Consider the following 12023-nt stretch of genomic DNA (forward strand, 5'->3'; position numbering starts at 1 on the left):
TAAACCCTCCTGGGTGGCAATCAGGGACAGGTGAGCCTCCTAATTCCCAACCAGTAAGAAGTGAGGAAAATAGCGCTCAGCAGCTGGGCTAAAGTCACTGCCGAACAAACCACAAAAGAGGAAGTAGAGCAATATTACGCGCGCCAAACACGAAGAAACAACCCAAAACCAAAAAACTGCCACCCATGACTTTGAACAGGTTAAACGGCACAAGCTGTTTGTTTCTTCGTGCAATGTCTGACCTTCTTTCTGCTTTGTTTATTGCTCTGACAGAGCATCGCTTAACTCAGAAGACAACAACAAAACGAGGACACAGTGTGACTGAGATCCTTCGAGAAGAGCCCAAATCCCAGTCGAGCCTCCCCCAAAAAATGGAAGCTTCTTTATCAGTTTTTCCCATCGTCTACCCAATTCAGCCCCATTCTGAATCTCTCCAAAGATATGCACCCTTGACCCCTCTGCCACCATGCAGTCCTCCAGCTGCCAAAAGACCAGCTTTAAGTAGCCACGTCCCTTCTGGTTTACACTTCAGCTTTCAGCACAGTACAAGCCATGTTCTAGGGAAGCCTTATCAAGAAGCCTCTGTACCGAATCAGGTTTATCCTGCTCTGAGACACGCTTCCTACTTACTGCCTCAGTATTCAACTGACAGCATTGTACCTCATCCCTACCTGTCTTATGTTGATCGACTAAAACCCTACCTGACACTGTCCACTCATTTACTGCCTTTGGATGGCTATGCACATCTCCTCCATCCTCAGGCCAGTGGACACAATAATTCCACTCTTGGACTATCAAATACCAAAGAAGACCTCAGTGCATCACCGACTTGTCAGACCAAAAAAAATAAGAACCATGTACCCAAAAACTACCTCAAAACTCCTTCCAAGCATCCTGGAGATACAGGCCTCCCTTTACCATGTTATGCTAGCACCACGTCTATGGTCACCTCCCTTTGCAGAGCACAACCCTCGGTTTCTCCCGGGGGATGCTCCCCTCCGTTGGGTACAGCAGCCTCCATGGACCAAGACCCTTCAAAACCCACCGCTGCCATGCAAAGTATCACAGAAGACACAATGAACCTCAGGAACACCAAACACGCAGAGCATGTTATCGGCTACAAGACCTTGTCGTATCCACTCACCAGGCAGAATGGAAAGATCCGGTACGAGTGTAATGTCTGCAGGAAGGTCTTTGGGCAACTGTCAAACCTTAAGGTATGCCTACTTTTGCATGAAAGCATGATCGGAACATTGATAATAGTGGGAGGATATTGACTTAAGTATTGTCCTCAGGTTCACCTGCGAGTGCACAGTGGAGAGCGTCCTTTCAGGTGTCAAACCTGCAACAAGAATTTCACCCAGTTGGCACACCTGCAGAAACACCATCTGGTGCACACTGGAGAGAAGCCCTATGAGTGCAAGGTAACTAACGTAATGAACCCTCAGTAGACCATACACGGTATGGATTGGAATACATCAACAACAATTAACCCATTAGCTTGGTTCAGCACACAAATGGGAATAACATACTGTATCATTGATTGAAACACTTCCATTGTCTTTGTTTGACACAGGTATGCCACAAGCGCTTCAGCAGCACCAGTAACCTGAAGACACACCAAAGATTACACTCCGGTGAGAGGCCATACCAGTGCAAGCTATGTTCAGCCCGCTTCACTCAATTTATCCACCTGAAGCTCCACAAACGCCTTCACACTGGAGAACGTCCGCACCGGTGTCCCTGCTGCCCATGTGCTTATTTCCACCGGTGCAGCCTTCAAGTGCACCTCCAGGGCTTCTGCGCTCTGTCCGCCTCCGCCTCTCAGGGGCCCTCCCCAGAGGAGCTCCACAGAGTCAACTCAGAGATCGAGAGGTTTGACGTGAGCGAAGCGGCAGAGCAACTGGAGGCGATAACGGCAGAGGCGAAGCTGAACAAGGAGGACGTGCTTGATCTCATACAAAGGATAGACAGTCGCATCTCCGGCCAACAGGATAGTGCTTTTAATCTCTTTGAATCGGCCAAGAAGGGTTTGCTTCTTCTACCCCGTCTACCTCTGCATCCAAGCAGCATCAAACTGGAGTCAGGCTGCATGTCAGAGCCCAAAGACGGCCTTGCTAATCCAGCCGTATAATCCTTACAGGTCAACTCAGCAGCTGTCTGGCACTGTCCTATTTGAGATAAAGTCTCATCTCTAAATGACTGTTGCATCTGAAGAACCAAGTGTTGGCCTCAGAGCGGTGACACTTGCTGATTTTAATGTATAAAATGTTGCTAATTTATTACATCGCTCATCTATATAAACAGGGTTTGTGACATCAGAGATCGCTGTCATGTCTTGCAAATGTCAGCAAAACATGTTTTTCAAACAATTTCAGTATGAGACCGTGTGCATCTGTCTTCTCAATAAAGATACGATTAAAGCAGAGGTATGACACATGTTCAGAGGAAACCTCCATTGTTTGTGGAGCAGTGTCCCTTTTGTGAGTGAGCTATGCTGACGTGGGGGAGTGAGGCGGTGATGACGTGGATGAACTTCCTGTTATGGTTTCATTTACAACGGAATGTGTCAACCCTGTACCTTACTACACACTGTAGTTCTAAACAAGAACCTGCAACTAATTTCAGACATGTAGATTGTCATTCAGTATCCAGGCTCAACTTACCACGCATCCATTCCGGGGAAGGCCTCGAATCAAATGTGTCATTATTTTAGACCATATTACACAGCACTTTTTTTTTTATTAAACTCCACCGTAACCTTCAGCTGTACAGATGCTTTGCAGGTTTTGTGTTATGAGTAAATCCACACATTTAGTCGGAAGTTGATAGTTAATTGGGGAAGGGTATCTATTTCAGGAGAGGCCATTATCGAAGGGAATACTCCAACTGATTCACAACTAGAATGGGCAAAAACCTCCAACATAGCCAAACAATCTTTCTTATGAGACAGCGAGGCGATGTCGCTCAGCCGCTGCAGTCAGCTCACTGTGTCAGGGCTCAGATTATCGAGGTCCAGGTCATTGGATGGGGGTAAGGTGAGGCACTCGTGGATGATGTGGTGGGCAGCCTGTTCCTCGGCTCTGCATGGGCAGGCTGTTGATGGGCGCACACCCCAGCGTTGCATGTTGGCGTTGAATCGGGCCAACACCCGTCCGTATCCGGTTTAGTGTTGACCAGTTCTGGCGAGGCAGGTCAGCGCCCGGTGGTAGGCTTGTATTTGGATTGACTGAGAGTTGAGGGGGTCGGGGGGTCTCCTGCCAGCTGGTTCTCCATGCTTCAAGTGTGTTGAATTTGGGTCCACCAAGGGTTGCTGGGTGGCGGAAGAACGGGCACCGGGAGGGTAGTGGTTGGCGACCAAGGTCTTGGGAGTCTGCTACAAGTTTGTGCAGGAGATGGGTAGGATCCTAAACAATGGATGTCCGCTAACTTTTTGCAACTCAACACTAAGAAAACGGAAATGCTGATTATCGGTCCTGCTCAACATCGACACCTATTTAATAATACCACCTTAACATTTGACAACCAAACAATTACACAAAGCGACTCGGTAAAGAATCTGGGTATTATCTTCGACCCAACTCTCTCGTTTGAGTCACACATTAAGAGTGTTACTAAAACGGCCTTCTTTCATCTCCGTAATATCGCTAAAATTCGTTCCATTTTGTCCACTAGCGACGCTGAGATTATTATTCATGCGTTCGTTACGTCTCGTCTCGATTACTGTAACGTATTATTTTCGGGTCTCCCTGTGTCTAGCATTAAAAGATTACAATTGGTACAAAATGCGGCTGCTAGACTCTTGACAAGAACAAGAAAGTTTGATCATATTACGCCTATACTGGCTCACCTGCACTGGCTTCCTGTGCACTTAAGATGCGACTTTAAGGTTTTACTACTTACGCATAAAATACTATACGGTCTAGCTCCATCCTATCTTGTCGATTGTATTGTACCATATGTCCCGGAAAGAAACCAGCGTTCAAAGAACTCTGGCTTATTAGTGATTCCCAGAGCCCATAAAAAGTCTGCGGGCTATAGAGCGTTTTCCATTCGGGCTCCAATACTCTGGAATGCCCTCCCGGTAACAGTTAGAGATGCTACCTCAGTAGAAGCATTTAAGTCCCATCTTAAAACTCATTTGTATACTCTAGCCTTTAAATAGACCCTCTTTTTAGACCAGTTGATCTGCTGTTTCTTTTCTTTTCTCCTCTGCCTCCTCGCCGGGTTATTCCGGTTCCGGTGACCATGGATGAAGTGCTGGCTGTCCAGAGTTGGGACCCGGGGTGGACCGCTCGCCTGTGCATCGGTTGGGGACATCTCTGCGCTGCTGACCCGTCTCCGCTCGGGATGGTCTCCTGCTGGCCCCACTATGGACTGGACTCTCACTACTATGTTAGATCCACTAAGGACTGTTCTTTCACAATATTATGTCACTCGACATCCATTGCTTTCGGTCTCCCCTAGAGAGCCCCGGGGGGTTACCCACATATGCGGTTTCTCATAGTCATTCACATCGACGTCCCTTATGTGGGCTCTGTACCGAGGATGTCGTTGTGGCTTGTACAGCCCTTTGAGACTTTTGTGATTTAGGGCTATATAAATAAACATTGATTGATTGATTGATTGATCCTGCGAGGCTTCATTCACAAGTCTATGTTTGTGTGGTTTTCCCTGCGTCGGGCGGCTGGTGCGATGCCAGATAGTACCGGGAGGAACTCCGTTGGGGTGGGTTTCAGGCAGCCGGTGACAATCCTCATGGTCTCGTTGAGGGTGATGTCGAGTTCCTCGGCATGTGCGCTGTGGCACCATGCAGGGGAGGCATATTCTGCCACGCTGTACACCAGGGCAAGGGCGGCGGTTCTTAAGGTGGAGGCGCTTGCTCCCCAAGACGAGCCTGCTAGTCGGCGTAGGGGGTTATTCCTGAACAAGACTTTGGCACGCAACAATTCAAGGTGTTGTTCGTACGTCAGTTTGCCAAACAATTGTAATTTGGATCAGCACTACCACACCCACTAAAAAAGGCTGGATTATTTTGCTAACCCATTTCATGAGTTGCGAGTGTTGGGTAAAATTTTGGAGTTATTTTTATGAAGAGCAATCCATTTTTGGGGTTATAAGGGTATTATTTTAGCTCAATTTCTGGGCTTTCAAAATTATGAACCATTTTTGGGTTGTTTTTCAATGATTAGCGCATTTTTGGGTAACAGGCTTTTTTTTTTTTAATTGAAAAGTTACTTTTTTGATCAAGGGAATTTTATTAAGGATTAATCTGATTAATATTATATACAATCACACATCTTATGTACATGAACATATTTGAATATGCTGGAATAAGCGGTAGAAAATGGATGGATGGATGTATAGGACTACTACGACCATATATGGCAATTCTTGTAAAAAAAAAAATGTCACTCATATCTTACTTTTGAGTATATTTTAATGGAATAAAAATAATTTTGTTAAGTAGTTGGGAAGTAGTAGGACAAACCAGCAGTAAAATGTATCATTTTTAACCAACTATTGGGTCAAGGAGCGCTAAATTGCGCATCCCAATAGTTGGGTTTGGAAAAACCCAAACTTTTAGTGAAAAAACCCAGATTTTGTGTTAAATAAATTCAACCCAATAGTTGAGTTATGAATCAACCAACATGAGTTAGCACAACTCAAAAGTTGGGTTGAAAAAATTAACCCAAAATGTTGAGTTAAAATAACTCAAATAAGGGGTTCGTCCTTTTCTGAACCAGCAGTTTTTAGTGTGCAGGGAAACACGTTCCTTGTATTACTCAATTTGTCATAAACATTCATGCATTATTAATATCACAAAAAAAAAGGAAATATAATACGGTTTATAAAACCTGGCACGGTTTTCAAGTAACAAAAGACAGTGGTTTACAATTGTGGCCATTGGATAGGTTCAAAAATATTATCAAGGTGGTTTTGCTGTGTTATTTATTGTAGTGTAAAACAACAAACTACAAAACCCAAAACCAGTGAAGTTGGCACTTTGTGTAATTCGTAAATAAAAACATAATACAATGATTTGCAAATCCTTTTCAACTTATATTCAATTGAATAGACTGCAAAGACAAGATATTTAATGTTCAAACTGAGAAACTTAATTTTTTTTGCAAATAATCATTAACTTTGAATCAAATGGCAGCAATACATTGCAAAAAAGTTGTCACAAGGGCATTTTTACCACTGTGTTACATGGTCTTTCCTTTTAACAACACTCAGTTAACGTTTGAGGACCGAGGAGACCAATTTTTGAAGCTCCAGGTGGAATTCTTTCTCATTCTTGCTTCAGGGGGTCTCTGTTGTGGTATTTTTGGCTTTAATATGTGCCACACATTTTAAATGGGAGACAGGTCTGGACTACAGGCAGGCCAGTCTAGTACTCAGACTCTTTTACTATGAAGCAACGCTATTGCAACACGTGGCTTGGCATTGTCTTGCTGAAATAAGCAGGGGCGTCCATGATAACGTCGCTTGGATGGCAACATATGTTGCTCCAAAACCTGTATGTACTTTTCAGCATTAATGGTGCCTTCACAGATCTGTAAGTTACCCATGCTTTGGGCACTAAAACACCCCCATACCATCACAGATGCTGGCTTTTGAACTTTGCGCCTATAACAATCCGGGTGGTTCTTTTCCTCTTTGTTCCGGAGGACACGACGTCCACAGTTTCCAAAAACATTTTGAAATGTCAGAATGTTTCATCGTCAGACCACAGAACACTTTTCCACTTTGCATCAGTCCATTTTAGATGAGCTTGGGCCCAGCGAAGCCGGTGGCGTTTCTGGGTGTTGTTGATTAATGGCTTTCGCTTTGCATAGTAGAGTTTTAACTTGAACTTACAGATGTAGTGACAGGTACTGACAGTGGTTTTCTGAAATGTTCCTGAGCCCATGTGGTGATATCCTTTCCACACTGATGTCACTTTTTGATGCAGTACCACCTGAGGGATCGAAGGTCCGTAATATCATCGCTTACGTGCAGTGATTTCTCCAGATTCTCTGAAACTTTTGATGATATTACGGACCGTAGATGGTGAAATCCCTAAATTCCTTGCATTAGCTGGTTGAGAAATGTTGTTCTTAAACTGTTGGACAATTTGCTCATGCATTTGTTCACAAAGGGGTGACCCTCGACCCCATCCTTGTTTGTGAATGACTGAGCATTTCATAGAAGCTGCTTTTATACCCAATCATGGCACCCACCTGTTCCCAATTCGCCTGTTCACCTGTGGGATGTTCCAAATAAGTGTTTGATGAGCATTCCTCGACTTTCTCAGTCTTTTTTGCCACTTGTGCCAGCTTTAATGAAACATGTTACAGGCATCAAATTCCAAAAGAGCTAATATATGCAAAAAATAAAGTTTTCCAGTTCGAACGTTAAGTGTCTTGTCTTTGCAGTATATTCGATTGAATATAGGTTGAAAAGGATTTGCAAATCATTGTATTCTGTTTTTATTTACCATTTACACAACGTGCCAACTTCACTGGTTTTGTAAATACCTCTGAAATATATGCATTTACATCTTTGTAAAAGGAATGTATTTTGATATTTTAATTAATCTTATTAGAGTGTGCACGCGTACCTAATGGCGGGGGGAACAGATGGTCGTTACCGGCGCACTTCAATAATGATAAGTGAATTGTAGGTGCTACGGTGTGTGTTCCATCATATCATTGGATAGCCTACTTGAACAATAGGCCACCGGATACCCCTTTAAGTTGTAATTTGAGTCTTTACTGAAAGTTAGTGGGCAAGGAATAACAGTTTATTGAATGGATGCTCCAACTAATGCAAATACTGCATTGGAGGGAGATCAAAATATTCCCTCTGCATCAGGATTTAGCGAGGAGGGTCACAGAGAGGAGAGGAGGTCAAGGACCCACAATGGAGGTGAGCGTGAGTGTGTGGCCCTTTAAAAAGTGCGCAGTGACGTCATGTATTTTGACAGGAGGCAGGCAGCGGGAGAAGAAAGGAGCTGATGCACAGAGGGCGAAGGATGCGCAGGATAATGTCGCCCCGCCACCCGGTACCATGATAAACACCGCCGAGGGGGTGACCCGGAGGAGGTCGTCGGCGGCCCGGCGCGGCGAGCGCTGGATCGCCTGGTGCCAGGCGGCGCTGCTCGGCGTGTCGGCGCTGGTCATCGCGGCCGAGCGGAGCGCTCGTAAGTGGGCATCGATGCGTAGCATGTGCATGGCGTTGAGCCGCAGCTATTACTATTAGCTATACCAAACTAAGGTGGATGTTTGTATTTTAGTGACGTTTGACGAAATGAATGAAGCCACGATGCGTGCTTGGTGTTGATGGACCTACAATTCGAACGATAATGCTGCAAGAATGGGCAAATTTAGGAAATTATCTGTAGGGGTGAACCCCCACCGTACAAATATGGCCACACATTTCCAAAGTAAGTTAAAATAGTTTATTTTTTATTTTTTTAACCTAATTACTTTTTCATTCATTAGTAATGCATTTATAATAGGGATACCATATTAATATAATGTTCTCTCATTATAGTTAGGTATACAGTTACTGATTTATTGTCATTGTTTATTGAACGAAACATGTTGTGGCAGCCATCTTGTTTTTGGAAAGCACTTTGGAAAATAAGAAATATACTAATTAATTGTAATAATATATATATTATATATAATGTTATTTTTTAGACTCCGAGTGAAAAAAAAAGAGGAAGAATAGAACGTTGTGGCATCCATCTAGTTTTTCAGCCACGTTTACAATATTCACAATCATTACAATATTACTGCGATATGCCAGCTACTGTAAAACAACCTCAAAACTAAGATCCATCCATTTTCTACCCCTTGTCCCTTTTGGGGTAGCGGGGGGTGCTGGAGCCTATCTCAGCTACTGATCTGTAACACATTCTGCGATATTGACTGTTTTTATAGACATTATTGAGTCGTAATGTAGACTCCACACTGTAGAGCAGGGGTGTTAAACTCAAATACAGAGTGGGCCAAAATTTAAAACTGAACAAAGCCGTGGGCCAAGGTTGAACAAATTAACCTTTAACGTACTCTGCGAACTATCGTCACGTCCGATTTTCATCCATTCTAACATCGTTCAGACCCAGTCACAAGATATGTGCAGCTTCTGTACGCACACACGAGCGAATGCAACGCATACTTCATCAACAGCGATACAGGTTACACTGAGGGTGCCAGTATAAAAAACTTTAACACTGTTAGAAATATACGCCACACTGTGAATCCACACCAAACAAGAATGACAAACACATTTCGGGAGAACATCCGCACTGTAACACAACATAAACACAACAGAACAAATACCCAGAATCCTTTGCAGCACTAACGCTTCCGGGACGCTACAAAATACACCCCCGCTAACACCAAACCTCCCTTCCACACACACACACACCTTGTAGCGTCCCGGAAGAGTTAGTGCTGCAAAGGGTTCTGGTTTGGTGTGGATTCACGGTGTGGCGTATATTTCTAACAGTGTTAAAGTTTTTTATTCAGCTACCCTCAGTGTAACCTGTATCGCTGTTGATGAAGTATACGTTGCATTCTAATGTGTGTGCGTGCAGAAGCCGCACATGTTATGTGACTGGACAGCATTCGTTTGGCTGGCTGGCTGGCTGGCTGGCTGGCTGGCTGGCTGGTGCCAAATTTGGCCCGCAGGTCAGAGTTTGACACCCATGCTGTAGAGTGAAGTGAAATGAATTACATTTATATAGCGCTTTTTCTCAAGTGACTCAAAGCGCTTTACATAGTGAAACCCAATATCTAAGTTACATTTAAACCAGTGTGGGTGGCACTGGGAGCAGGTGGGTAAAGTGTCTTGCCCAAGGACACAACGGCAGTGACTAGGATGGCGGAAGCGGGGATCGAACCTGCAACCCTCAAGTTGCTGGCACGGCCGCTCTACCAACCGAGCTATACCGAGAGTAAAATAAGGTTTTAAAACTTAAAACTACATGACCCACACGAAGAACGCCATACTCAACAGAGGGGCCATGGAATAGATAGCTCGTTTTAGTATTTGTACCGTATTTTCCTGACTATAAGAGGCACTTAAAATCCTTGTTTCCCCCTCAAAACTCGACAGTGCGCCTTATAACCCGGTGCGCCTAATGTACAGAATAATTCTGGTTTTGCTTACCGATGACCTCGAAGCAATTTTATTTGGTACATGGTGTAATGATAAGTGTGACCAGTAGATGGCAGTCAAACATAAGAGATACGTGTAGACTGCATTACGATGGCAATATGACTCAAGTAAACAACACACAATGTTTTATATGCTCCATTGAAAATATAGAACATTACTCACGGCGCTCAAAAATCTATCAAAATGTTTTAGTACAACTTTTAAAATCCATCAAGCGGTGCTTGATGGATTTTAAATATACAAGTATTATTATGGTGTGTGTATAAGGTTAGACATATCTGGCAGTTTTTTTCGTAATATTATGCAAAAGCAACTTTTCTAACCTTCTGGTACCTGCTGATCATTATTTGGGATCTGCATAAATCCTGAAAAATTACGCACATCCGCCTTTGTAGTCTGTGAAGACACCGTAGTCGATAAGCTTCTTCTTTTTCTCTATCTTCTTGTTATGGGACATTCATCCACCGCTGTTGCTGTTTCTAATATAAAGTAGTGTGAAGTTCTTACTTATATCTGTCAGTAAACTCGCCATGAAAGCGCTAAAACATACCGGTATTGTGAGTTCACATTATTCACCCAAGGAACTTTAGTTATTAGAGAGTTCCGGTCGGACGGTTTTTCACGGGACACATTTCTGGGAGAGGAGATGCTGTTCCGTTATTGATTAAAGTAAAGTCTGAAGGTCATTAAAACAGTTAGCTCCATCTTTTGAAACTTCTTCCACCCCCGTCCTTGCACGCTACACCGCTACAACAACGATGACGGGGAGAAGACGCTGCCGAAGGTGAGCCACGTAAATAAGACCGCCCACAAAACAGCGCATCCCGAAGCGACTGTCAGAAAGCAGCTTAAAGATGATCTGTAAAACATGATCTATGCAACATTTTGACCAAAGCACCACCATTACATTTTATGGAGACCACAAGGAAGTGTGTTCAATTTAGAAAAAAAAAAAATATTATGACTCCGTTAAAGGCCTACTGAAACCCACTACTACCGACCACGCAGTCTGATAGTTTATATATCAATGATGAAATCTTAACATTGCAACACATGCCAATACGGCCGGGTTAACTTATAAAGTGCAATTTTAAATCTCCCGGGAAACTTCCGGTTGAAAACGTCTAGGTATGATGACATATGCGCGTGACGTCAGTAGTTGAATCAGACATTTTGGAATAGGTCGGTCGCCAGCTTAAATCGTCTTTTTTCATCGCTAAATTCCACAGTATTCTGGACATCTGTGTTGGTGAATCTTTTGCAATTTGTTTAATGAACAATGGAGACTGCAAAGAAGAAACCTGTAGGTGCGATCGGTGTATTAGCGTCTGGCTACAGCAACACAACCAGGAGGACTTTGACTTGGATAGCAGACGCGCTATCCGACGCTAGCCGCCGACCGCATCGATGATCGGGTGAAGTCCTTCGTCGCGCCGTCGATCGCTGGAACGCAGGTGAGCACTGGTGTTGATGAGCAGATGAGAGCTGGCGTAGGTGGAGAGCTAATGTTATTAGCATAGCTCTATCGAGTTCCCGTAGCTAAGTTAGCTTCAATGGCGTCGTTAGCAACAGCATTGCTAGGCTTCGTCAGGCGGTACAGGTAGTGGTTACAGGTCCAGAGTTTGGTAGTATTGTTGATATTCTGTCTATCCTTCCAGTCAGGGGCTTATTTCTTTTGTTTCTATCTGCAGTTAAGCACGATGCTATCACGTTAGCTCCGTAGCTAAAGTGCTGTCGTGGAGATAAAAGTCACTGAATGTCCATTTCGCGTTCTCGACTCTCATTTTCAAGAGGATATGGTATCCGAGGTGGTTTAAAATACAAATCCGTGATCCGCAATAGAAAAA

At 43.8% G+C, this 12023-nt stretch overlaps 3 protein-coding genes across 4 annotated transcripts in view; 2 read left to right on the forward strand and 1 right to left on the reverse strand.

Moving 5' to 3' along the window:
• The window catches only part of prdm1c (PR domain containing 1c, with ZNF domain), a 44347-nt gene extending 41961 nt beyond the window's left edge, over positions 1–2386 (forward strand). The window contains exons 5-7 of the mRNA XM_061986790.2: positions 274–1217; positions 1296–1424; positions 1577–2386. Of these exons, the coding sequence (XP_061842774.2) occupies positions 274–1217; positions 1296–1424; positions 1577–2134 (1631 nt within the window). The 3' untranslated portion in view covers positions 2135–2386. The remainder of the gene's footprint in view (positions 1–273; positions 1218–1295; positions 1425–1576) is intronic.
• The window catches only part of prep (prolyl endopeptidase), a 165894-nt gene that overhangs the window by 145035 nt on the left and 8836 nt on the right, over positions 1–12023 (reverse strand). The window lies entirely within an intron of this gene.
• Positions 7992–12023, forward strand: part of xkr5a (XK related 5a) — a 28373-nt gene continuing 24341 nt past the window's right edge. Inside the window, exon 1 of one of the 2 annotated variants that reach the window (XM_061987344.2) lies at positions 7992–8188. In XM_061987344.2, coding sequence (XP_061843328.2) covers positions 8056–8188 — 133 coding nt within the window. In that variant the 5' untranslated portion in view covers positions 7992–8055. The remainder of the gene's footprint in view (positions 8189–12023) is intronic. The other variant, XM_061987345.2, reaches the window with a different exon arrangement.

The sequence above is a fragment of the Nerophis lumbriciformis genome, linkage group LG26 (assembly GCF_033978685.3).
Source record: "Nerophis lumbriciformis linkage group LG26, RoL_Nlum_v2.1, whole genome shotgun sequence".
NCBI classification, from domain to species: Eukaryota; Metazoa; Chordata; class Actinopteri; order Syngnathiformes; family Syngnathidae; genus Nerophis; species Nerophis lumbriciformis.